General features: G+C 47.2%; 1 protein-coding gene across 2 annotated transcripts in view; it reads left to right on the top strand.

Moving 5' to 3' along the window:
• The window catches only part of NTRK3 (neurotrophic receptor tyrosine kinase 3), a 220,335-nt gene that overhangs the window by 65,116 nt on the left and 127,817 nt on the right, over window positions 1-27,402 (top strand). For both annotated transcript variants that reach the window (XM_049812839.1, XM_049812840.1), the window contains exons 6-11: window positions 378-520; window positions 1,143-1,284; window positions 3,508-3,804; window positions 7,263-7,286; window positions 8,123-8,193; window positions 9,968-10,070. In XM_049812839.1, coding sequence (XP_049668796.1) covers window positions 378-520; window positions 1,143-1,284; window positions 3,508-3,804; window positions 7,263-7,286; window positions 8,123-8,193; window positions 9,968-10,070 — 780 coding nt within the window. The remainder of the gene's footprint in view (window positions 1-377; window positions 521-1,142; window positions 1,285-3,507; window positions 3,805-7,262; window positions 7,287-8,122; window positions 8,194-9,967; window positions 10,071-27,402) is intronic.

Below are 27,402 nucleotides of genomic sequence, written 5' to 3' on the forward strand. Positions count from 1 at the left end.
CCTCTCCCAGCACACGCAGCTTTCCCATCCCAGGTGACGGCTCTCAAGAGCAGCTTCTGTGGGAGTAGAAGAGATGGGGATGGGGATTGTGTGAAGGGAAGTGCAGCCAGAGCTGGACGCCCGCTTTTGAATTCAAGTGTGGTGGGGGGGTCTGTTCAGCTGGCACATCTCCAGTGTCTACGTTTCCCCCTATCTGCAATACCCCTCCTTCACTTGGTAAGGCGAGGCCATGCTGTTGCCTCCTGCTGCTTATCCCTGGGTGCTGGAGGCTGATTTGGGAAACGGCTTGGTGGGATCTGGGTCCACACATGTGTCCTGTGGCTGGCTGTAGCAAACGCTGCTCCACACCTGAGTGCTTTGGTGTATGGCTCTCCTAGACCTCCCTGAGATCAGTGTGAGCCATGTGAACCTGACGGTGCGAGAAGGGGAGAACGCTGTCATCACCTGCAATGGCTCAGGCTCGCCGCTGCCCGATGTCGACTGGACGGTGGCTGATCTCCACTCCATTAACACACACCAGGTAGGGGCCACAGCACCTCAGTGCTGCCTGCGCCTGATGTGGCAAGGGCAAGACAGCTGCCATGTGTTCCCCAGGTCTGTGCACGCAGGGCAGAGGGTCAGGTAGATGGTGGAAACTTCTATGAGAAATGTGAAATGGTTGTATCCAAAGGAAAATTGAAGCCGTACTCTATCCACATGAGAACCTGGCAACTACCTGAAAGCAGCAAAACCTTCCCTCTGTATGGCTGGAAACTGAAGATGAGATAGCTTCATATCTCAGTGCTCCCTAATTGAATTAACTCATGTCTCCTCTGATGAAACTACCTGTTTACAGGGGCGTCTGCAATAACTGTAGCTGAAATAGGCAGCTAAACAAGCTTTTCTAGAGGCAAGCCATGTTTATCAGTGCTATAATGCTGTGGGTCTCCCCCTTCCAGTAATTCCTCTTACAAGATGTGGTTTCCTCACTTAATCAAGCGAGGAAACACCTCCCTGCACCCAGGTCCTAGCTGTCCTTGGATTTTAGACACCTTCTCACATCTTATGTGGAAAGTATGATCCTCATCTTCTGGCCACAGTAGCGGGGAGGAGAGGAGGCACCAGACACTGATTTCTGTCTGTATTTCTCTCTGGGATTTTAGACCAACCTCAACTGGACCAATGTTCATGCCATCAATTTGACCTTGGTGAATGTCACCAGCGAGGACAACGGGTTCCTGCTTACCTGCATTGCCGAGAATGTGGTGGGGATGAGCAATGCCAGCGTGCTGCTCACTGTCTACTGTAAGTAGCAGTGGAGAGACCTTGACAATATAAAGGCTGGAGGGCTGCCCTGGGAACGATTTGAATGCATGACCACTTGCTTCCTGTGATGTACCGGTTTTGTGCATGAGGATTAGGAGCTGAACACAGGGAGGAGGAGGTGCATCCTTGCACAGTTCTCTCTTAAGCATCGATATTTTTGCTTTCCTGCTGCTTCCATTAGTGCAGAAATGAGCACTAGAGTAGGGGAGGAGCAGCAGTGCCACACTGGTGGTGGACATCTCTCCAACCATCTCTTGGAAGATCCAGCAGAGTAAGGAAAAGCTGTAAAGGCACTAAAACTCTGTTTACAAACACAGAGTGGCTTGCCCTGATGCTTTGTGAGAGGTTAAATGTCACCCTTGCTACAGCCAGTGTAAATCTCGCCTCTGATATCAGGGATGCTAGTGCTTCCTCCCAGATCTGTTCCTACAAAGTTAAACTGCAAATGCCATGTAAACATGCACATGTCAAATTTCAACAGTTCACTTTTAGCTGCAAGTAGCTAAACTTTCTTTGTGCTTTCCAATATAACTTAACACAAACCTGACCTTAAGAGGAAGTTTACACAGCTTTGTGCTCTCAAGTAGCTGAGATTTACTATATGTTGCTGTGTCTGTAATATTTGCCCTTACTCTGTAGTTTGAAAATCTGTCTCCCACCACCAACCTTGCCAGGTAGAGCAGAGACCTATGCATGATTCTGGCTAGTCTTGGTGAACTCACGCACATTGCATGTCCAGTGCAGTGCAGAACCCTTGGGGTCCTGTAGACAAAGCAGTCACAAGGGATAGGAAAAAGAAGAGCAGATGCTTGACTACTTTCATCTTCTTCCCAGTAAGTACTATTGATGGATTGAAGAATAGAGGTAATCAAAGCTCAGATCAGCTCAGAGGTGATTGGTCAGCAGGCAGGTATTTTTTGCACTGCATCGTAGCGTCTTTTCATCCACACCTTAAACAGCACCATGCCAATGCCTATTTTCACCCATGTAATCCTCTAAGCTGCTGACAGTTTCTGCTACCCGTGCTTTTATTGCCCAGTCCCATCACTCAGGCTGTAATTGCACGCTGAAAAGATCTGGGTTTGTGCGTGTAGGTGGCTGCCTGTTTTGAATCCTCCTTGCCAGGAAGATGTGAACAAGCCACATGCGGATCTAGGCTTGCAAGTGAAAGGAGGTGGCTGGGACACGGGCGTGTGGTTCAGGGTAACTGGTGCTGGTAGGAGAATGTCGCTCAGCTCTAACCAGCTCTGCACCTTTTTCTCTTCTTCTACCTTCACTGCCTGAAAAACTCGCTGTCTTTTTTCCAAAAGATCGGCCAAAGTTGGTGCATTGTTTTTTGTTCCTTGTGGATGCCCCATGGATTGTCTTTGCAGTTGGATGGTAACAGAAAAAGGAGAGTTCTAGGGAAGACCTTCATCTTTTTGTGTCCTTTGTCTTTGCACAAAACTCTATTCTTCTAGTTCAGACCGTGCCAGCCTTGGGGTTTGGGACCTTACATGTAGGTGTTGTAAATGGGGTTTCAGAAGCGATGGAAAAGCAACATTTGAATTCTTGGGGTGTCCCAGTGGGGAGACAATGCATATGCAATAAATTGCATGTGGAGTCCTGCTTTTCTTTTCCCTCTCCCACTCTACTCCCCTTAATTAAAACACCCCTGGAGGGTGTTCGGCGGGTGAGCAGTCCTTTGGGATATTCAGGCAGTCAAAACCCCCAAGGACAGGCAGTCGCTGAGGGATGTTTGCTTCCACAGCTATGCAATCCTAAATTGCTCAGTGTGACTGGAGAGCTCCCACGGGCACCTTGTGCACGTGTAATGTAACAGTGCTACGTCGCGGTGTCCTCCTTAATGGGGACAGGCAGCCTCCCCGTGATCCCTTGAGGAAAGGAGAGCAGCAGGTAGTGTGTGGACTGGGCAACTCTAAGCTTAATTGTTTCTGGGCTGGCGAAAGGACCATCCCTGTTGTTAATTTGTACCCCTGTTGAGAAGCCGAAGAGAGCTGGCTATGGTTCAGATCCTCCTTCGGGGGAGCGTGGAGTGGTTCTTGTGACTTAGCGCTGCTTATTTGCAGAAATCCATGGGGAAAAATAGAAGGAACAAGGGATTTTGGAGGTTGCGTTTTCAATAATCTTAATTTCCATGGTGCGCGGAGACATGATGTGGGTGGAGGTGTGCTGTGAGCCTGCCATGTTTTTCTCCCCTAGATCCCCCTCGCATCCTAACTCTGGAGGAGCCTGTGCTACACCTGGAGCACTGCATTGCATTTGCAGTGCATGGGAACCCAGCTCCCACCCTTCACTGGCTGCACAATGGCCAAGTCCTCCGGGAGACAGAGATCATCCACATGGAGTTTTACCAACAAGGGGAAGTATCTGAGGGTTGCCTGCTCTTCAACAAACCCACTCACTACAATAATGGCAACTACACGATTGTGGCCACCAACCAGCTGGGCTCAGCCAACCAAACCATCAAAGGACACTTCCTTGAAAAACCCTTTCCAGGTAGGATATCAGTTTATCTCATTTGTGTTGCTTGCAATCCAAAGGTCTTACTGTGGTCCCACCAGTAATTCTCGTGCCTAGATAAGGCCTTGGCAACCCAAGTTGGCCTTTGTCTGAGCAGCAGGTTGGAAGAGGTGACCTCTGGAGAAGCCTCTTCTGACCGGTATCATTCTCCTACTCAAGTGTGCTTTGGTGTCATAACAACTCTTTAATGCAGAGAGACACACTAACTGGTTTAGATATTTTTGTTGTGTAACATATTGCAGTGTATTTCTTTAGGGATTTCAGTGGGAATGGGATGCAAGTTTGGTCGATTATTTTGGATCTCCTCTGGGATCCCCCAAAGAGGTTGCCTGCTTTTTTTTTGAGAGAAAGTATTCTTCTATATGATTGCTAGTTATAAGCTAAAGAATGGAAAGCCCTTTGAAGTGATGCAGCTCTTCCCTTTTTCTTCTAGCATGCATTTACAAAATGATTAAAGCTGGATGCAGCAGTGTCAGGATTGTTTTCCTTCTGAATATGACGTGCAATTCCAGAATGACAGGTCTACAAAAGATGCGACAGCTCAATTAGCTGCTTTGCATCAGTTTGTTGGGACTTCTTAACTGATTGTTTGGAATTCCCCGTTGTACTCCATAGTGATTCAGGGCTTAACTAAAAAAAAAAAAAAAAAAAAAGGCATTTAAGGACATGAAGATGCAGCTCTGGGGAGTGCAGTAGAGACTTTTTCAGTGACCTGTTTGCTTTATAGGAGCATGGAGTGTCTTGGTCTGCTCTCTGGCATTGAAATGCCACGCTGGCCATCGTGGAGTTAAGATCTGTGCATGCAGCTGCCTTCAGGAATGATGGCATGAGAAAGTGGCAGCTCTAAATTGGCCCCTGCAGCCCAAGAAAATCCAGCAAAATAGGGCGTTCGCTAAATATAGAAAAATACCAACAGTACTCTCATTTATTATTTATATCACACCATATACGTACACAGAGTTTTCCCGCAGGTCAAATATTGTAAATGTAACCCCAAATCTCTGCCTTGAAGATCTGATATGGATGGGAGTGGAAAATTTGTATTCCGGCTTCAAGGATGATGCCCTGCTTGGCTATCTGACCTATTTATGTTTCCTTCTGTCAGGGCAGAAGAGCAGCTTATCAAATGTAGGTGGGTGAGGAGAGGCGCACAGGTTTGCAGTCTCAGCTCTGTCAGGTCCCACCTTTGTGACTCAATTTCCCCATCTGTGAAATGGGGACAGCTCTTAAGTAGGTGCCGGACCTCCAGAAAAGGGGGCAGATCTGTTCGAGAGAGCTGATTTGGGAAATGGATCTGAGCTGTGCTGTGTTGTGGGAAGGCACGTTGATGTTTGAAGAGCCTCTTGTGTCAGAAGCTCTGGGAGAATGGGATTGTGTGAAATATATGCAAAATATTGCCCTTGTGAATGCATCTTCACCCACGCCTTGTGTGTGTTGTTGGTGTGGAGTATTTACTGACCCTGAACCATCTCTCAGCAGGATCTGAACCATTTCTTTTATTTCTTCTGATCCAAAGTCCCAAGCTGTTCTCACCCTGGCAGACCCTGTCAGCCCAATGCAGGATGTAATTTACTTTCCTTGAAGTTCGTTGTTCCGTCCACTGCCACAGCTGACATTAACACTCAATGCAGCTGATGTTTATAATTTTCCATTTGAAGGTAGATTCCTCCAGAAAATGCCACAAATTGAAGGTTCCCCATTGTGGTTCATTCAAGAAGCTTATTGCCTATAGCTATTCACACGTGCAAGGGTTTTGCTGTCACTATGCAGGATGTGATTATTAGTCTTAATTAATTAATGAAAGCGTAGTGCCTGGAAGACTTCCTATCAGCATAGAGAAGGACCTGTGACCATGTTTTTCTAGAAACCCCTGGTCTGCAACCTCTCATTGGTACTATGCCAGATTGTGCTTCCCAGGTTGAGAGGAGAAAGATACTGTTAGAAGCTGGGTGGGAGCTGGGACACGTGCCCCATGCTATATCCTGCTTCTCTGTGATGTTGTGGCTTTAGGAGCCAGGGCAGTGGCTCCCAGGACAGATTTGTGTTACATCCTAATAAAAATCTCATCGTGTGTTGACACGGACATCTCTACCATAGGCTACCATCTCCTTATTTAATCCACAAAGGCTAATGTACCTATCTCTTCCATGAAGAGTGTTCAGTTCTTTGGGAACTTCTCACAAAACTCAAGTTGGCTGAAATTTCTTGGCTATATTTTGTACTTTGAAAAATAGGGTTTAGTGGGAAAAACTTTTTGTGGGTTTCTGTTGAATTTGCTTGGTTCAGTAGAGAAAAATGGAAAGGGGAAAATGTAGAACTAGCATGAGTTTTACGACTAGCCTCTGTCCACTTCAATAGGAAAAAAAAAAAAAGTCTCCAAATGAAATATTTCTTTCTCTTTTTTTTTCTCTCCCCTCCCCCCTCCCCCCTCCCCCCTTGCTAGAAAAAGCCAAGGAAAGCTACTCTTCTGCTTGACTTGAAACAAAAATATTTTTTCAGTTTTTTTCCCCTGGTTTGGAAAGCTGTGTTTGTCATCCGGGGGTTGTTTTACGCTTCCCTTCCAAACCTCACCCATACTTCAGCGTGAACATTTCAGTGTCCTTCCAGGAGCCCTCTGCCAGCAAAGCTGTGTAAACTCCAGTTCATATTGGGCTCAATTTCTTACATGGGCGAGTGAATTGAAAGCTGATGTTATTCTCATGCTATGTAAACTGTGTGTCACCGAGAGCTTTAGACCTCATCGTCTGGGGCCTCAGCCGCCTTCAGAGCTGAAGGAGCTTTGCTGAATAGACTGCAGCAGTCAACAGGCTGACAGCAAGGACTGGCATGGCTGTCTCAGGCAGGAGGCAGCTCTAGGACAGCCACAGCCTCCATGTCCAGTTCGGATGCTATTAGCTTTTATGAGTGGCTCATGAAAAGTTGATCAGAGGAGGTCTCCTCTAACCCGCTGCCCCAAGCTGGGCTTGTCTTCCTGGGAGCTGGTCCTCATCCTCATAGGACTTTGTCCTTGGGTGAACCCTGCCATGCAAGGCAAAATCTGCTTCTCTCCCCTTCACCTCCATCCTGCTGAACCCCGTGTGTCCGTCGAGCTTTGCTCACCTGCTGAAAGCAGGATTGTTTAATGACCATTCATAAGTTTGGTTAGCATGCTGCTAATTGTTGTCCATTTTGGCCTTGCAGAAGCATCCCTCCCCTCCTGTTCTACCCAAGGTCCTGCACAGTTACCCCTGTACTCTCCATTGTGACCTCCAGCATGTCCTGCTGGCACATGCACTGCAATTTCCAGTTACAGTTGCCCAACAAGACAAATATGAAAAGCTGGTTTCCCGTGCTCTTTGGGGTGGTGGAGTGTGTTTGAGGTGGGTTGGGAATGAGACCACTCTCCCTTTGCTGTACTGCTAACTGTGTTGCTTCTCTCTTTGTACTTTCCACAGAGAGTACGGACAACTTTGTCTCAAGTAAGTGTCTCCTTGCCCTTTGCATACTGTGTGTATTTTGTTGTTGTGGTTCCCCCTGCCCTTCTGTGACTTACGGGCTCCTGGAGGAAAAATCAGGAAGCCAGAAGCAAGTTGGTGGAGGTTGCACAAAGCCCTGGCTTCCCCATGCATAAGCAAAATGGCTGGGGAGCTTTTTGGGTAATCTCTAGAGCCCAGGAGATGCTCACTTCCCTCTAGTGATGTCCTGAAGAAGGTCCTTTAGTGGAAATGATGGTTGGTGGTGGTGTAGCAGAAGGGGTCTTAACTAGGTGCAGGCTGGCCAGTCCCCAGAGCAGTTGTGTGTCATGGCCCATTTACAACATGCTTTCTAGTGTGGGCGGAGGTGAGAAGCAGGACTCAACTTCTGTAGTGTTTCCTCGACAGATTCTTCCCTTCTTCCTCTCTGTCCCTACCTGCTCCCCTCCAAAAAAAACATTTAAGTAACTGTTCCTTTGGATCAAGTTCTGCTGGAGTTAGTCTTGTGTTTTAACCCTACTTAGCCCAGTAGATTTCCGAAAACTCTAGGAGATAGCTCAGCAGTGGAGGCTACCCACCCTGGAACACCGGGCAACCAAATGTTTCTCATTTGTAAGGTTGGAGTGACATCAGTTTTGTCCTGGTCTGTGTTTTCTCTGCTGATGTGCACAGGGAACTCTCTGATGGTTGATTTTGGTGCCTTCTGAAATAGAGAGTTGCAGCCTCTGTTAGGGGTGAACTGGATCTTTTTAGGTCAGGCGCTGCCACTGGGGATGTGCAGGTGCCTTGGAAGTCCCATGGGAGCCATGATGAATATTCTGTCTTTGGTGTTTTGGTTTCAGTCGGTGATTATGAAGTGAGTCCCACCCCACCCATCACTGTGACCCACAAACCAGAGGAGGACACTTTTGGGGTAAGTCCTTTCCTCTTCTCTACAGAACTGTTTTGCATGCATTTCTTGTTATTGACGACTCAGTATTTACATTTCGGTGCTGTTTTGAGATGCTTGCAAGGAAAATCTCTTCCTTTATGACTCAAGACAACAATCAGAAGGATTTTGTGGCTTGTGTCAGGCAAGTAAAATACTGACACGTACCATCTGAACCTCTTGGGTCTGCAGTGTGGAACCAGGGAGCTCTTTGAAAATAAGGCATCCTGTGAAGTTGCTGCTGGCAGGGTCAGAAATTCTCACTCTAAAAAAGTAGCACCCAGAGAACAAACAGGCAATTGTGTGTTTCGTACTATTATTGAGCTGTTAAGTTTAGCCCTGTGAGGGACTTGGATTTAGCTTGGTTCAATTTTGTCAATGCCAGTTTGCCCTCCCTCCTGCTCTGCAGGCTGTGCCAAAAAAGAAAAAGGAAAGAAAGCCTACGGCTTATCAGGTCTCAGCATTGTCTTTCTTCTGCAGAATCCAGGTAGAAAAAGAAAAAAAAAAATTATGTATAAGTATTGGGGAAGAAAATTAGCATGTTACACAATTGCTCTAATTCTGTGAAAGTGTTAAGATCTTGAAACCCACCAGAAGTTAACAGAATGAACAAAACTCAATCCACCTTGGTTTCAGTTTTTAGCCAACTGAAAATCTCCTATAACTGAAGCGAAAGCTTTGAACGGTGAGACTGGAGTAATAATGTGCACTGATTATTAAATATAAAGCACAGAAAACAAGCTGGGTGATGAAAATACAGCGTGGTAAAATAAAAAATTTAAAAATGTTGTAGCTAATGTATTAAGGGCAGGGAAAAGGGTTGTGAAATGAAATTACTTTTTCTTGGTTAAATGACGTGTTTTCTATTATAGCAGAATACAGTTTTGTAAAAGGAAGTGAAGTCTAAATGCATCACAAGACCCAGTACAGGAGAACAATTGGGCCAATGCCAAAGAAATTGTTGTTTACATCAATGCAATAAAAGTATCTTGAGCAAAGACTTGAAGGAATAAATATTCATAAATATTAAAATAAGCCTGGGACTGTAAACCCTTTAGGGCAAGGAGGCTTTCTTTCCTCTAGTTTTACACTGACACAGTGGAACAACAGTTCCAGTGAAGGACTTTGGATGCTGTTGTATTATAAATATTTACTAGTAAAAATTACAATAAATAGGGAACCATTAGAGGCTTTAGGACAACCAAATGTTTCTTGGGAAAAAAACCCAGTTCTGCTTAATTTCTTCTGTTTTCCTTTTGTGGTGTGTTATTTTCCCTCATTCTTTGTCCTGAGGGATGTTTGGATGGAGACAGAGTTGCTCTTTCTAAAGAATTTTCTGCTGCTCCTCTGCGTTCCTAGCTCAGGTTAGTATAGCTTTAGTGTTGTGATTGTCATGGCAAAGTGGCGATGTTGGAAATGGAGGCTCACGACGTGGTGCAGTGAAGGGAGATCCCAGGCATTGGAGCAGTGGTCCTCCTTTCCTGCAGATAAATGGAGTGAGAAGCTGGGGAGAACTGGCGCCAGAACAGCAATTGCTGATAAGGAGATCCCAGGCCTGCCAGTCCCGCAAATAGACTGTGATGCTTCCAAGCTGTGCCAGGGCCCTTTGCTTTAGCTTGTGTTTTCCTCCACAGCTGATATCCACAGGGCTGCAGCAGATGGTGTGAGCCTTCAGAAAGGTTAACTGGGCAAGGAGGTGCTGTATTTCCAATCTAGACTCCTAAATTCCTGTCTTGACTCTAAGGCTTTTTCCTTTCAGGTTTCCATAGCGGTTGGGCTGGCAGCTTTTGCTTGTGTCCTCTTGGTCGTCCTCTTTATTATGATCAACAAGTATGGCCGGCGGTCCAAGTTTGGGATGAAAGGTACGTGCAATCACTTTTCTCTAGCAGGAGGCACCTTCCAGGATTGCCCGGCTCTTATAGCACACGTGGAAAGGTGTTGTGATTTTATTCCTATGTTGTCAGTATTGGTGCAAAGCCTTCTAAAGAGAATGTTGTCCAGCCCTCTTCTGTTTGTTGGGAGAGTAATGGAGATATACAGGCTCATGGTTCTCACCTGTACGTGCTTCTGCTGGGCAGAAGTATGCGTATGTTTTCCTTATCAGTACATAACTGCATGTACAGGTTGCCCAGAAGAGCTTTGAGCCTGCTCCTTCCAGCTGTGTGTTGAGGGAGTTGTACTCAGGGCAGCATGTTCTTGGATGAAATTTTTTTTGCAGACTTGATGCATGGGTTTCCCTTTGTGTTGCACTGGGTGCAGAGTGCAGGATGCAAACGGGGAACAGAAGGATGTGAAATTGGTTTGGGTTCTGTTGGAAAGGCAGATGCACTCATTCTGTGCCTGTCTGTGAAGGGGGACTGAGATGCTGCTGTAAGTCTGTAAGGTCCACGCTGGGAAATCAATTGCTGACCTGTCTTTCAGCAGTGTGGAAGATCTTTCTGCTGCCTCTCTGTTGGAAGGTTTGCTCCTTTGTGTCATGAATAACCACTTTAGGAGCTATTTCAAGTGTCTTTGGTAGTGATTGGAAAGCGAGAAGGCGTCTGATATTTGCCAGGCAGAACTGGTCTCTCTGTCCTACCAACAGAAGCACTGTGATGCGGTAGAGCTAATGCCAGAAGAAAGTAGATTACTCTGTGCCATCTGCTTTTTGTGACTCTGCTCGTATCTCCAATTGGGCAGTGTTGGTGGTGCCCAGTGAAGGTTGGAGGAAGAGCCTTCACATGACAAAGTAGTTCCCAGCCTAACTGGTGGTTCATGCATACCCTGTTTGAAGCCAGGCTTTGACAAACATGAGCTTCTTCTGAGGCTCCTGAGTCTTGCAGGGCAGGTTGGTAGGTTTGGGAATGTTTCTTGTGCTTGCCTAGGGCTTGTTTTGCTTTATGGAGACGTTTGCTGAGTGGGTCCAGATGGGATTCTGGCTGGAGTTTCCCCTATGCATCCTATGGAGACAGAAGACAGGACATTTAATTAAATAGCAAATCTTCTACACCAACTTAGCAATATTTAGTCCATATGTCCAATGATAAGAACCATCTGGTAGGGTGTACTGACTGGTGGGTGGAGCAGAGGAATGGAAGACATGGTTCCTGGGATCAATTCCCAGCTCTTCTACTGACTCAGTGTCCGTAGGCAATTAGCTGTCTTAACCTCTGTCTCTGCTTTAATTTCCCCATCTGTAAAATTGGGATGATGTTATGTGCCTTCTGGAGGGATTTGTCAGAACCCTTTAGAAGTGCTTGGGCATCTGCCACTGATGGGGCTTAGAGATACAGATATAAAAAGGAAAAGTAACTTCTGACCCTAGCAGAAGAATCAAAGAGGAGCGAACCTTATGTGAGTAACCTGTCTTGGTGAACACATGTATGTATGTGTTCAGAGGTGTTTGGATAAGTGTTTTAGTGGATATTTTGCATTCCCAGAAACCAGAGGGGTGCTGTGATGGGTCTTTGCGTGTGCAGTTTTTGGGACGCAAACATGTTTTGCTAGAAGAGCCTGCTTTCCTCCTCATCGTGCTGTATTTCTTCCAGTTCTGATATGAAACTGCAACCCTGCAAAGTTTCTAAAAGTTTTATTAATGACATTGCTTGGAGAGATGGAGTTAACAAATTAAATACATCTTTAAAACCAGGGTGATAGCTCTTTAATGAGTCACAAGTGTCATAGGCACCACCATGGGCAGCCTACTCATACTGCCTAAACTTTGCTTCCCGTTGGAGGCTGCAGGTCCTCCTGCACTGTGGACAGTCTCCCTAGCACATGGCCTTACCTGCTCTGAGCCTCCTGCTTTTCCCCAGCATCTCTTCTGCCCACACTTTTTTCTTTAGCCATAGCGCCATTGTCAACTGCCATGCCAACCAGGCTTTGCCTCTTTAGCCTGTATCTCCCTTCTTTGCATCAGGCTTGCTACCAAACCTCACCACTTTTTCATCCACAACACAAATGCAACTCTTTCATTCACTTGCAGTGGCTGAGATGTCTGGTGGTACCCTGGTGATGGTCTAACCTGGTGGCTGTAGCTGACTTATTTCTCACCCCCACAAGAAATGTCACAGTCCCTCCATGCTCTCCAAAATGCAGTTTCTAAGCTCTCCTTCCTTGCTGCTCTGCAGGTCCACGTGTCCAGAGCCTTGCTTTCTCCTTGGGTTTCTTTGGGGTTTCAGCTGAGCTGTTGCAGATCGTTCCAATCTGGCAGTGGTACCTTGAAGCTCGTGTTTGTCCTCTGTGTGCTGGGTGTCTCTTTCCCTGGTGTGTCCTCTTTCACTATGGGCTGCTGTTCCTTTCCTGCTTCCTGTTCATGGAGTGACGCCCTTGTCCAAATCATCAAATCGCTTTACTGAGTGGTCCTGAGCTGCTTTTCCAGGGATTCACGTACAGGTTCTACCTTATTCTGACACCCTGTATGGGACAGTGCAGCTGGCAACCACCTCCAAATCTCCTTTAGCCGGCACTTTCCTCTGGGTCCATCATTATCAGCTAATTCTTGGGCTGGAGCCATCCTGTATGGCACCCAGCATGCTATCATTTACTAAGAAGAAAAATCCAAACCTTGAGTCTTTTTGGAAAGTGCATCATTCCCTGAATCAGGAGCTGTTTGTCGCCAGCTGATATGTTGCCACTTGTTGTTGAAATCCCAGCTTGGCAGGCCTGCAGGAGCAGGTTTTTCCTGTTGTTTTTGTCACGGACGCAGAACATTGTGTGCTCATGTTGGACACGTTACCCAAACCACGTCGTGAGTCTCTCTGAGCACATCGTTTTCCTTCTGCGTCTCCTAGTGTTCAGCCAGATGGTTTATCTCCTAGAGAGAAAGAGGTGAAGTTGGACTGACAAGGCTGGATGTCACGTTGGGCTGGAAAGTCCCCCTGGGCCAGCCTGCTGGGTTGCCCACCAGTCTTCAAGTGGACTAATGGGCTGCCAAGAGTCCAACATCCCAGCTGCCTTTGCTGAAAAGAAAGTCACTGTGTCTCGGGGCACATGTGCTGGGGGAGGACTTTGAGAGGATGGTGTGTCCACATTTGTCCTCTTCCGGCTGGTAGCACACCCTCAGAGCGTTGCACAAAGGTCCTGGCAGAGCTGCCGCTCTGGTTACGACCCGGCTACTGATACAGCCAACAGCTAAGTGGTGGAAAAGCCTGCTCTGCCAAGCATGCCGTCAATGGGCTGGAGCGGAGGCATCAACAAAAGCTCCTTGTGGAGGGGGCTCTGACGTGCTGTGCTCCCGGTCCTTGGCGTCCCTTGGCTGAGCTTGCAGAGGCTGGCTCTGTGCCATCCCCCTTGCCTTCCCCTGTTCCCTCTGGAGAGGGCATTCATTAACACGGGATGGCAGAGGTCATACCCCCTTTCTGGCTGCCTGTCAACTTTGGCTCCTGTAGCTGGGGGGGAGACGGGGTGGCCTGAAGCAGCTGGAGGAGGGCTGGGGGATCACCAGAGCTGGGGTGATGGAGGTGGCAGGGAAAAGGCAAAGTGCCTTTTTGTGAAACGTGGTGTTACATGGGCAACACGGAGGCAGCGGAGGGGAAACCATCGGGAAAAGTGAAAGTAACAACTGAGGCACACTGAAGTTGCAGGCATGGGTTGCAACCACTTGCTGAAGGGTGATGTATCCGCAGGGGGAGCTGAGATGCTTTATAAAGCCTTGTGTTAGTGTGGGAAGAAGAATAGGATCTTACAGGGCAAGAAATTGTGAGTTGGGGCCCTTTGGTTTACTGCTGTGTCCCAGGGGAGTGGGTTTTACAGGTGGGGTAGAGTTCATGGGAGTAAGGAGCCCGGCGTCCCACGCTTAGTTGTCGCTTGCTCTGGCTCTGGCCTCGGCATCCCACATTCCTTGACCACCCGCTGGAGGTGGAGGGTTTTACACCTCACCTTCTGGGGTCAGGCTTGTCACCGCAAGTCTCGTAAACCCGTGTCTTCCGATCAAAGTTTAATCCCAGCAGATGACAGGAAATGAAATTTCATAATATAATGAAAAAGCCACACACAAGTCCCGGGACTAACAAAAATGAAATTTCATAAGCCAGTAATAACGGCACAGAAAAGTCCTGGGACTAACAAAATGTTCGGATGGCACAGTGATGGAGGCTGTGGAAATGCTTAGGTTGATGGACTGAAATACATGTTCCTTTTGCTTGTTTTCTGTTACATTTGCAAGTGCTTACAGATAAAGAGCCTGTGCTCATATATATTTGTGTGATGTGATGTATTCCTGGTGCTATACAACTTAAAAACCCAAAAACCCAGAAAACAAACTACCACCAAAAAAAAAACCAAAATTGAGTTTGCTGAGATATGGGGAGAAAGATGCTAGAGAAAATCCAGAGACAAGAGCACTTGTCGTTTTGCTGAGATGAACTATTTTCCAGGCTCTGAGATTAAAAACTACTTGCATTCTCCAAATGAGGTTTCCTTCCTCGGGTAGAGACAGTGCCAGCTAATGGTTCAGACTTGGTTACAGTTGGCAAAGAGTCGATTGCTTTTTAATCTGATTTCCCAAAGAAATAAGGCGTGTGATCATGCTGCTTCTCTGCGCACATGCAAGCGTGTGCTTACAGCCCTGCCTGCCTGTTTTTTCCTCTTTCTCTGCTGCAGCTTTTGGATCTGCTGGCTGGTTCAACTCAGACGAGAGGTGGGAAGGACTTAGAGGTGCCTTTATAGGCATCATGGAAATAGGGGGGCTAAATAGAGGATGACAACTGAGGTGGTGCCCCACTGATGGAAATGCCTTGAGCCTTTCTGGGCACTGGAGAATCCATATGGAAGCTCAGCCTTGGACAGAAAAACGAAACACAGCACGGACCAGGCTTTCATGGGGTCTGCTGTGGTGGGTGGTGTCTACATCTGTACACATGTATGTACATATTTTCTTTCTGAATAGGCAGAAACAGCAAGGAGGTGGGGAAGATATGAAAGAACAGTAAATAAATACTGCCCACGCTTTTTGTAATGTTTGGGGAATTGCATCGCTATCAGTTCTTTTGGTATTTGTTCTAATAGCCCTGATCAAAGTGCTGGCACTGCTGATGTGGATGTCAGAAGTACTTGCAGAGCTGTTCCATTGTAATTTAGCATTAGTTAATAGGTACTTAAAGTAAAGTGGTTGCCTATTTGATTATGATTGGGGGTTATTAACATTTTTTTCCATAAACAGATGGTAACTGTCCGCTGAGTCAATTGCAGAACAATTCCAGGGTTCTGATTCAAGAGGACCAGCTCCTGCAAAGATATCTTGGGTGCCTGGCTTTTTGATTTTGTTGACTTGTGGTTTTTTTGTTTCTCTTTTTTTTTTTTTTTTTTTTTTTGTTTCCTCCTTCATAATGCAATTATTGCTGCAGCTTTAAAGGGGGGAAAAAAACCAAAAAGAATATACAAGAGGCATGACCTGCCTTTCAGATGAGGCTTAATTCTGACCCATGTTGCCTTGGCCAAGTCTGGCTATAATCATGCACTGGTTGTTTTTCCCTGATTATTTGTTTTGCAGCTGTATAGGCATGAACAAACACTCTGCATCTTGGAGAGCCTGCACCTTAAGGGTTAGCTGCTCAGGAAAAATCTGTGATCAGGGCCTTTTCATTTCATCCTCCTGGGAGCCTGCCATGTAGCGAGAGCAGGAAGAAAGAGAGCAAAACTAGTATCAGCCAGCCTGGCACGGCTACGGGAGAGAAACAGCCATACATTAAAAGCCACAGCTAACCATGGGGGCTCAGGGATGTATGGTGAGCCATACCAATGAACTGGAAATGGGAACCAATTGCTGTTGCTCTCTCTGAGCCCGGGTGTGTGATGCGCAGAGCCCAGCGGTGCCAAGGCACTGAGCCCCCGAAAGGCACGGGCAGAGCGACTGCGTGGGGCTGCTGGAGGTTGGGGCTTTTCCTTGTTGGTATACCTCTGTTTGTTTGAAAAGCCCCTTGATATGCTTCTTGTGCTCGATATTACTTGGTTTTATTTGCCTGGGAAGTGGATAGAAAGGGCATGTGGTTTCACTGGGGCTTCTTTCTATAAATGCCTGTTTATACTCTGCTGAAGTGCAAGCTGTGCTATTTATTTATTTATTTAGTGCCTTCAAGGTGATAAAGCATAAAGCTCTTTGAACTGTGAAGCGCCTCACCGTCTGCTAAGCCACGCAGTCCGTAACCAGTATGGTGGCAGAAGGGAAAGCTGCAATGCAGCCCTGGGCTCCTTGGCAAACCTTCGAGAGATCCCACCTCTCCTCTGAGGTGTGGTGATAAGGCACCTGCTTCTGCCTTCCCTCTCTGCAAAGGCAGATCTGCTCTCAGGCCGGCAGTTAATGCTCACACCCCTTGTCCTTCAGTCCCAGGTGGTGGTAGTCCAGTGAAGGCTTTGGAAGATGGGGCGGTGCTGTTGCTTGTTGCTGCCTGAAGGAGCACGGAGCCACCCTTGGCTGGAGAGATGCATCCAGGGGGGCTGGAGAGATGCGTCAAATGACCCTGCAGGAGAAATGTTTAGCAGAAGATCAGGATTTATTTGGATCTAGAAATAAACATTTTCCCACTTCCAGAAGTATTAATAGGTTATTTATAAAGGAAATGTGAAGTGCGCTGACCAGCCATTATCTATTTCAGTTGCTTTTACAAAACCAAGGTGTCTATTTTAGGCACCTACTAAAAGCAGTTAAAAAAAAAAAAAAGTCATCAGATCAGTAGTTTTCAGGTGACCGGAGAAGCCCCGAGCCTCCTTCATGCCACGTTTCCTGCAGGTTCTTCCTCCCTGTGCGTGACCTCCCTTGCTTGCAGGTGCATGCATTTGCTCTGGTCACCAGCTGGGTGCTGGACCCTGGGTGCACCGCTCACCCCAAAGAAGCCCCACAGCACAGTTGGCGTTTGCTCGGGGCACTTCTGTGTTAGCAAGTGTCTCGTTGCTGACTTCCATAAGTGGTTCTCACGTTGCAGTGTCAAAAGCTGCGTGAGTGACCCTCATCTTACCTGTGATTTGGCATGATGTGAACTCCCAGCTGAGGCAGTGGAAAGATGTTGAAAAATTATTTTTTTTTTTTTAAATGTTTTTTTGAAGCTGTCCTGGTTCCAGGCTCAGAGCATCGACTTTTCCACCAGCAAAGTGTTAACAAGTGGCAGTGCTGGGGACCCTGCTGCTTGTGGCACTGTGCTTGCTTCTGCCTTTGCGTATGTAGTGGGCACAATGCTGAGGAAGGAGAGGGTGAGAATAAGCCATGGCTGCTTCCCTCACACTGCAGGGTTGGGAAGATGTCCTTCATCCACTCACCATTCAGGAGCAACTGAGTGGGCCCAGTTCCTCATCCAACTGCTTGCATATGTCTTTTCCACAGCTGTGAAACTGCCCAGGCTCAGGGACTTGAGCAGCCTCCCACAAGGACCATGCAGAAGGTACTAATCCTCAGGGGGTTCCTCTCCGCGGCAGTGATGCTCCTGCCTGCCCGCTCCGTGGCTCCAACCTGTGTTTGCTGCTTGGTCTGATGGTGTCTGTCCATCTGTCTTCTCTTGGCTTTGCTTTAGTGAAAGATACTGGAATGATAGCACAGAGCCAGAATAATTCTGTTTATCTCCAGAACAGGTACCACCTACAGCAGCAGGATAGGCTATTTTTTAAACATGTATAACTAGTCTGATGAAGAGACAACATCTCCACAAGCCTTGCATCCTGTGCACTCTTTTGTGACTCTCTGAAGGCAGCCAACAACCAGACGACTAAGTGTCAACTTTGACATGGCTTTAATAAGGTACAGGGTGGTGTGGGAAGAAGCAAAGGGCTTTAATTTTTTAATTGTAGTTTGTCTGTACAGCAGTTGTCCAATTATTCTTTGAAAAAGATTTTGCTACTGTTAATGCTGATAAATGGTCCTCTGGGAGGACGCCCCTGGTGAGTTTATCACCTCTTCCTTCTTGTGACTTGGTGTATAGGATTGTTGTTCATTTATGCAGTGTTTAGCCAGGGATGCCTAGATCTGGCACTCTGTCCTTAAACCCTGGAGCAAGACAGCTTTGCTCTTGGTCGAGGGACAGGTGACTGTGATGTAAATGACAGGACTGGCAGGGGAACCATTTGGGAGCTGTGAAGGCAAATGGAGAGAAGAAAGAGAATGGTGCTGCTGCTTGGTTTTTAACCTGGGCTGAATGTGCTTGAAAGAGTGCCTAGAAATTTGAAGGCAGTGGAATAACCTCCCAAGGGAATGGATAGGAGCTGTCACTTGGGCTGCTCAAGCTTTGACTGACGAAAGCACTGAGGAAGCAAATTGTAGAGAGCACTGGAGCATCTGGTGATCTAATGCGCTTGTTCTGTCTTCAACTTCTATTTCTTGTGGTGCAGTAACAAGCTTGCCTGTGTCCTGGACAGCCCTAAGAAACTCCGTCATCAGCACCAGTGTTTAGTGTCTGTTGATGAAGGTGGGAGCGGTGCAGAACCCTGTGATGCTCAGGCATCTCATTTCGATCTACAACTATGCTATTAAAAATCAATGGACCAGAAGATAATGCCTGTACACAAAGGCAGCTGGGTAGTATTTTGTGCACAGGAGGAATAAATCACATTTGGATTCTCATATTTTGTGTCTGAGGTGCAGGGTTATAACCCAGTTTCTGTTTGGGAGAATGGTCTTCAGTTGGTGCCATGGCCCTGGATAATGGAGGAAGATAGAGGATGGGATGCTTTCTTACCCTGAACCTGGCTTATGGACTGCTGCCATCAGGGTGCATTGAGGAGCACCATGCTGGGAATGATACCCAGTGCACCCACAAAAACTCACCCTAGTCCAGCCATCAGCCTTCAACATGTTCTGCTCTCTTGGGTTTGTGTGGTGTGGGTTTTTTTGTAACGAGGGAGGGGCCGCAGGGGCGGCTCCTGTGAGAAGCTGCTCAAAGCTCCCCCGTCTCCAAGCCGGACCCCCCTCTGGCCCAGGCCAACCCCATCAGTGACAGTGGTAGTGCCTGTGGGAGAACAGATTTAAGAAGGGGAACCTGCAGTGAGTAGTGGGATTGGAATGTGAGAGGAAGCCCTGTGCAGATACCGTGGTCAGTGAGGAAGGAGGGGGAGGAGGGGTGCCTGAGGAGGTTGGTACCCCTGCAGCCTGTGGTGAGACGGCAGGCTGTCCCCCCCAGCCCATGGAGGTGAGCGGGGCAGCAGAGGCCCCCCGAAGATGGCCACGACACCATGGCAAAGCCCGTGCTGGAGCAGTGTGTGGCTGAAGATCAGCCCGCGGAAAGGACCCACGCCAGGGAAGTTGGGGAAGAACTAAAGCCCGCGGAAAAGATCCACACCAGGGAAGTTTGTGAGGAACTGCAGCCCGCGGAAAGGACTCACATTGGAGAAGCTCGTGAAGGACTGTCTCCCGTGGGAGGGACCCCACGCTGAAGCAGGGGACGAGTGAGGGGTCCTCCCCCTGAGGAGGAAGGAGCGGCAGAGACAACGTGTGATGAACTGACCACAACCCCCATCCCCTGTTCACCGGGGGGAGGAGGTGGAGAGAACCGGGAGTAGAGTTGAGCCGGGAAGGAGGGAGGGGTGGGGGGAAGGTGTTCCAGGGCTTGGTTTTACTTCCTAATATCCTTGGTTTGTTTTGATTTGTAGTAAATTAAATTGATGTTGTTTCTTCCCCAAGCTGAGCCTGTCTTTTGCCCGTGACCATAAGCGGTGAGTGATCCCTCCCTGTCCTTATCTCGACCCACAAGCCTGCCTTTATATTTTTCCTCGTCCCACCATGGCCGGGGCAGGGGGAGTGAGTGAACGGCTGCATGGTGCTTTGTTATCGGCTGGGCTGAAACCATGACACACACTCAGGCCATATTGCAGGATGTCCTGTCTGCTCTCAGGCTTGCAGCATGAGAAGACAGTGGAGCTGGTGCTCATGGCCATCTTCTGCATCTTGTGGCCTCTTTGCTCCTTGTATCTGCTGGAACGTGCCAGATGCAGAAAAGTTTTTCTTCATTGTTTTACTTCACCTCAGCCCAGCATCTGCAGGAATTACCAGCTGCTTCTGGAAGGGACCATTTCACATCAGGACCCTTATGCTGCAGCCCAGCATCCTATGCATTCTGGTGTTGGGGTGGTTTTGTGGCTCTGCTGGCTGCCCTCTGATCTTGCCAAAAGACCTCGCTTGAGACCAGCAAGGGGTTTTCCCTGCAGAAAAGGAAAAAGCCGTTTTTGATCAGAGCCCCATTGAGAAGCGTGGTCTCTGGAAAGGTGATTTTGCCACATCTGCCTTAGATGCCACTCATGTCAAAGCAATGCAGAAGCTTCAAAAACTGCAGAGAGTGAAAACCCATACAATTATGGCAAAGAAAAGGGATGGGCCTGCTTGGATTTTGGATTAAAACCTCTTTGGCTTGCTTTTTATTCCACCTGAACCAGCTATAGGAGGAGCTGGTGCCAGTGAACCTGCATATCCATCTTTTCTCTGTCCCAGGGTGTGCTTCATCCTCCCCAGCAAACAACAAGTTCTTCCCAGCCTAATACAGTCAAGAGGCAGACAAAAGGTTGTGAATTAGTGTGAGAGGAAAAACATTGTTTTCCTTCACCCTAGTTTTCCTTCAGAGCAAGATTCACACGGCACAGGCTGAGATGCTGGTGTCGTGGTAGCTCCGGGGCGGGCAGCATGCCGGCAAGGCTCCCCGGCGCCAGGAGCGTCAGTGTCCTGATGCAACGCCGGCCGTTCATGGAGAAGCCTGCGGTGCTGAGACAGCTGCTGGGACTGGGGCAGGGGAGAACTGGCCCTTTTGTTGCTGACAAGACAATTTCATCTTGATGCTCTAAAAGCTCTTGTGACATCTGCAATTTTCCAGATGGATAACAAAAACCTGTGAGCAGGGGCGTCTCGGCGGCTTTCGAAGTGCTTGCCTGCAGAGCTGCGTCCATTGGTTTCATATCTGCTGACAGGGCTTAATAATCATTACGCTAAGTGAAGCCGGCACTCGGGGAGGCAGGTAAAGCCGCTGCTGCCCTTGGGCTGAGACACTTTTCTCGTCGTGCAGTGCAGAGATATGGATCGGAGCTGTGGATCTCCATCCTGATGGGCTGATTTCTGCCTCTTCTCCTCCCAGGCTGCAGGGCTCTGTGGGAGCTGCTGGCCGGGTCTGCTCACCTCTTGCTCAGGAGCCCCTCAGCACCCTCTCATGGCATCCAGGGATGCTGCTGGGTCGGGCCCAGGGGCTGTGGTGCTTCCACTGGGCTCCGGGTTCAGTCCTGCTTTGGGAAGAGGAAAACAGACCTGGAGTTTCCCACATTCAGCAGGTGCATGGTCCGTGTGAATACGCAAAGTATGTCTTCATCCTAAGTGCTCGTAGCAATGAAGTGCTCTTTTTCTGCTTGATATTGGGGATAATAATTAGCATGGTCTTACCTATTAAACTATGATATATTTTTTCTGAAGAAGAGATGTCTGATATTATAAAAAGGAAAGAAAACCCCCATCATTTTGAGGTAACAATGGTCTAGGATCAATATTTATGCTTATCGATTTCTCAATTGATTTCTCTGACTTTTTTTCATTTGTATTTTTGGTAAATTCCCATGCTCATCCCTGTGCACACCACAGCTGGATGCTGCAGCAGGGTTGAGTAGCCAGCGAGGGGCTTTGGAGCAGTGGGGCAGGGCAGGCACCCCTTCCACTGGTGGGGTGTAACGCTGGCAAACCAGCTGCTGCGAGCTGCAAGGAGGACGTGTGATGTGCAGGGTCCCCATGCTGCTCTGTGCTGGTCACTGAAGGTGCTCTGGGGCCAGACCCAGGGACAGGGCAGTTTGCTGCAGGAGAAGTACTCAGTCTCTGTTTATTGAAGTTAATTCATTACATGCTTTTACACCCTGTCCCCCTGACTTCAGCATCGCTGGTCATCCCCAGGGTTGTTGCAGTTGGGTCTTCCCACAGCGCTAAGCAAGGGCGCAGATGCAAGTCCTCCTTCATTCCAGCTCAGTCTTTCCAGCATCCACGTCGGGGTTTTTTTTCCGTTGCTGTTGTTGCCCTTTGCCGAGTTTCCTCAGCATGCAGGAGGCTCCTGGCCCCATGGCCAGCAGGGTTGGGGGTTACCCTAAGTTTGATCCCCTGGCTCTGGATGGGGACGTCTCCTCCCTGTGCAGAGCATGGTCCCGCTGTCCTGCTCCCTCGCAGGCTCGTAACCCATTTGCAGCCTGCTGTCACGACCAGCCCGTTTAGATGTTAACTGTTTTCCAGGTTTCTGCCTCCTGGTAAATTGGCAATTTATCTCCAAAACTTGTTTTTCTTTAATGTTTTTGAAGTTTGCATCCTGGTTTTCTTAATTCTGCCTATGTTTGCTGGCTAAGGGATGCGCTGCCCATATGACTTCTTGTGCCTTCGGTGCTGCTCGACTTACGGGAAGGTAGCAGAGCTGGTGAGAAGGAACCAGCTCTGCTCAGTCATTGAGCCACCATATCAGTGGTGGCTTTCGGAAATTATTACGGTCCCACCTGGCCCCCTAAACAGACACATATCAACAGCTTATCTAATTCAGTGGGTTTCTTCCATTTCCAAATAATTAATAACTACGTTAGATAAACCCAGCCTTAACACCCGTCCCCGTGGCAAGCCTCTTCGGCTTAAAGCTTTGCCATATTTGTGCCTCCCAGACTGGCACTAGCAGGGAAGAGCCACGTAAATCAAATTTACTGTTGTTATTAATACTGTTGTATGACAGTGCTCATATCCAAGCCAGTTTGAATTAATTTTTCAAGGAAGTTTTTTCTGAGACACTATCAAATATTTTACTAAGCCTGAATATATTACAGTCTTCATTGACTAATTTTGTAATTCAATCAGGGGAAAATAAGGCATTGAAGGTAGTTCAGCGTGATTTGTTTTTATAGACCAACTGCTTCATCCTCTCGATTCCGCTATCATTTAGGCTCTTAAATAATTTTTTTCTTAATATTTCCTTTGATTTTTTACTATAAATTTAAAGTTAGGCTTATTAATTTCTTCTGCACATCAGCCAGGAGAACAAATACAAGTTGTGTGCATATATGTGTATATAAAGGAAATGTCTTTACAGATTTACAATACGTCTGCCTTCTTGACAAGTTTCTCAGCCCGAAATTAAATTGGAAGCAGCATCTGGTAATGCGCCTTCATGCCTTTTGGGCTGCTGAGTGCTTTTGCTAAGTATCCTGCTATAGACTGCTGCAGGTCTGTCCCCTTGGTGCATGGGACTAAGAGAGGAAATATTGCTGAATTTTCCAGTAAGACTTTGCTTAGCTGTTTTGACCGTTACTTAATTTTCTTTCTCTCTGTTTTTTGTGGGTTTTTTGGTTTTTTAATTTTTTTTTTTTTTTTAATTTAAAGAGTATTAATTCTTCTGTCTCCTGTTTGCTCTCAATCTCCCTTGATCTAAAGTGTCACGATAGAAATTGAAATTAGATGTAGCCTGATTTCACTTCTGGGGGTCTGCAGAAATCCTCTTCCACTCTGCTGCTGTAGGGCAGCTGGATTTTAGATTTTTCTCCCCTTTTTTATGTTGTTATTTAGTTCTTAATAACAAAACATATGGTCTTTACTATGTTTCTCTTCTATCTAAGTTTATTATGCTACTGGTGTATTTAGGAGTGATTTGGGCTTATTCTCTCTGCTTAAAGATTTCAAGTAATGCTTCTTGGCTGCTACTGTCTATTAACATGATATTGGAGTTAATGGGATGTCAGCATGTGCCAAAACCCCTCATCAGCAAAGCACATGTATTCCACCCTGGCATATTAAAACAAAAGTTGTAAGGATAAAGCAGGGCACCTTACTACCTTTTGATATGTAGAGGTAAAGGCATTGATTTAAGTTCTGCTGAACTCACTGTGATCAGGTCATATCAAAAAAAGTCACTTCCTCTTAAGTGCATCCCAACAGAAGCTAAACTCTGTATGGGGTTTAGGGATGCTTCAGCAAAGGGCATCTCACTTGGGTTTGCTCCTGCCAGAGCTTTGCCGGGGTTTCAGCCGGTGGTTTTGGGACCAGTCATATGGGCAGGCTTTTTGTTAATCTGCCAAAAAGGAATGAGGTTCTGCTTTTTTGTTAAATGAGGAGAGGTGCTATTAAATTTTGTTGATTGAGTCTTTTACCAGCACGTGCTACTGGGCCTTTGAATGCCTGCCAGATGCCGCTCTCTGTTATTTTTTTCTTTTATTATTTGGATGAGACAAAACCTGGCATTTATTTACCTGCTACTAGACAGTTTGCAGAAAGCTGTGCAAGCTCTCTTTTCTCAAAAGGTACCTTAGTTCAAACTCCTGGTTGTTCTGCTGACCCATGGTGCAGCAACCTGCTTTGATACCGGCCTTTCAAAACCCTCCTGGATGCAGCGGGGCAGCAGTGTGCTGCCTGAAACTGCCTTGAGGATAAATCCTGATTTCCAACCAGTGGCAAATATCTGTCTGTTTTCCCTGGATCAGGCTTTACCCTTAGATTTTTTTACCCATATGTGGTTCTCAAAGCCATCAGGTTTTTGTGTGAATTCATGACAACTTACAGGTCCTATAACAACCTCCATTCTTAACGGAGAACCTTTTGTCATGAACCCAGAGGCTGAGAGCTTTTTCCAGGAGCCGTTTCCAAGTACTTTACTTTCAGATGTCAGTACTAAGTGGGCATGTACATATAAAGCCCTGCGTGCTTTGGGACTTCCGAGCTCTCTTCTATGGCACGCGTGTCTTCTGAAAACTTTATGGCCCTCGCACTAGCACTGTTTACAGCACATTTTGGACAGCATAACGCTTTATGACATGCAAAGGTGTTGTGAAGTTTGTGGTTGGAAGATGAGAAGAAATGAGGATGTGGAAGGATGAAGGAGAGGCGATGCAGCAGCCCAGGTGCTTATTTGACAGCCTAATGCTTCATGTCAGCCTTACCAAAGCAGGCAGGGGAGGAGGCAACTCCTCTCTCCGAGTGCTTTGTGCGTGTGGAGCACAAGCATGTGTGTGCACGTGCATACGCACAGGCGTCGCAGGGGAATAAAGGTAGGGAGATGCTTTATGAAGTTGTTAGTAGTTGGCGGTAAGTGCCTATTTATCTGCACTGAGCTGCGGAGCCTGGGAACTGCTGGAGGGAGATTTGCTGTCGGGCAGGCTCTTTAAGGATAAATAATCTTGGCTGGAATTTGCGCTAATGATTTCCTAAGTGTGCTGGCATGTCTTGAGCGATGGAGAAGGAGGGAAGGCGGTGCTTGCATCTTTTTTTGGGGTGTGAATGGGGAAGGCAGGAGGAGGCTGGAGGGAGCAGCAAGTGTTTCCCATTTTAGTTAGTGGTGTGGGAGATGGAAAGTCGGTGGTTGAATCTTGATTTCTTTTGTTGGTCTAGTAAGCACAATAGCTATGGGAGATGCGTGACCCATGGATGTAGCCCCACTTAACATGTTGCAGTCCTTGAGACTTTCTGTTGAAGGTTGTTGTCTTGATAAAAAGGTTTGGTTGATACAGAATCCAGCACAGCTCTGTCAGTTTAAATTCTTGAGAGGGTATGTACAACTGTCTCGATCAGGTAGCAACAAAACCAAAGCAAAATACACAAACCCATCTCTCTGGAGCCAAAGGCCGTCCTATGCTGGTTGCAGAAACCAGGGGAAACCACGTGGCAGCCTGCAGTTATTAACCTCATGTCTCCATCACGCTCAGATCACATTCAACAAAATTATCTCCGCACCTTCCTGAATTGTACTACAGGACTGAGGATTTGAATTTTAACTCGTGAGTCCAGAGCCTGGAAATAAGTGTGCACACTCCTGCATGTGTTTCAAGTGAGCAGGAGCACTGCAGGCAGCGCTGCCTGCGTTCATGCCTTGTGCTACATTGTTGAGGCGCAGGGGGTCAAACACATCGTGGTACCAAAGAAAGTCTTCAGGATATCAAGATGTAATCTCCTAGAAGTTCCAGGCTGAGGGAAAAGTTTCTGGTAAATATTGGGTCCTAGAGGATAAAGAAATGAGCAGTCCTCATCTGTTTGAGGTACTTTATCCCTGTTTCTGGGGTATATCACAAATGCACGGATTAGGCTTTCACTGTGGTTGTGCCTTTCCTTGTGCTGCAGACATGGGAAATGTGGGCTGGGAGGTGGGGAGATGTGTGTGCACTTCTGGAGGACTGAGGACGCGGTGTTGGAGCTCTGCTCCAGCCTTTATCAGCTGTGACAGCAGCTCTAAGCCCCACCATCTCAGTGGTACTTTTTTTTTGGGGGGGAGGGGGTGCTTCTCTTACCAGATCAGCAGAGCTTTGCTGAAAAAGTAGCTGGTGGATAATTTCATTAGTGGCTGTTGAGAAGGACACGTGTGCCAGCATTTTTCTAAGCGTAGGAGTTTAAAAATTAGCAAAAGGAATTAATAGACAAGTCCTACTGATATTCCTCTAACGTCCTTTGCCAATCCTGGGTTTAATGTCTAACGTGTGCTGAAGTATGTAACATGGGAGCAGGGGATGGTAATTGATAAAATGTTTCGTTAATTGGTGAAAAAGGGCTTTACTCACAGTAACTCAGAGCAGGTAAGTTTGTCTGGTCTTGATGAGAAGACCGGGACAGAGATGGGGCTGGGGACTGAGACAGGCTCCCTGCTGTGACCGGCAGCAGAATGAGCCATCCAGAGTGTGCAAGTGTTAAGGGCCATCCAAGCAGAAATGACGCCTTGTAGACTGTTAAAATACCAAGGCTGGATTTTCATTCATCTTCTGCTAACAAGTCTGCCTTGGATAGTTCATCAGTTTGCTGTTGGAGTAGCTTTCACAGAGGCTTAATGAGACTAATCGCTGCAGGCTCCCTCCACAGGCACCCATAAGGGGTGGGTTCCTCATTAGGCAGATGCAGAAACATTTGGATCTGCGTCTCGCTGACCACTGACTGCAGAGTGAGCTTTGGGGACATCCATCAGACTTGGTTAAAGGCTGGGAGACCCAAGATGAAAGTACGCTTAGGGTAAAAGCATCCTGAAATGCTGTCCTGAGCAATTTCCTTGAAACGTGTGCATGTGTGTTGACCACCCTTGTGGCCTTTGTTCAGCATGGGCTTGCCACAAAGTGGCATGTGTGGGTTTTGGGAGAAGTCTAAGTGTATGCTCAGTATCTTCTGAGATGCATGTTCCTGGCAGATCTCTGGCATCTACCAATGAGAAGTGCTTCCTGTGCTCTTTTACTCTGTTCTTTGTTGGAGATTGTTATTATTAAACTTTTCTGTTATCGTGTCAGCTAGAAGAGATGAGGTGGGAATGAGGTTACATTATCACAGCCTTCTGCAGGCAG

Source organism: Accipiter gentilis, chromosome 10 (assembly GCF_929443795.1).
Source record: "Accipiter gentilis chromosome 10, bAccGen1.1, whole genome shotgun sequence".
Classification (NCBI taxonomy): Eukaryota; Metazoa; Chordata; class Aves; order Accipitriformes; family Accipitridae; genus Astur; species Astur gentilis.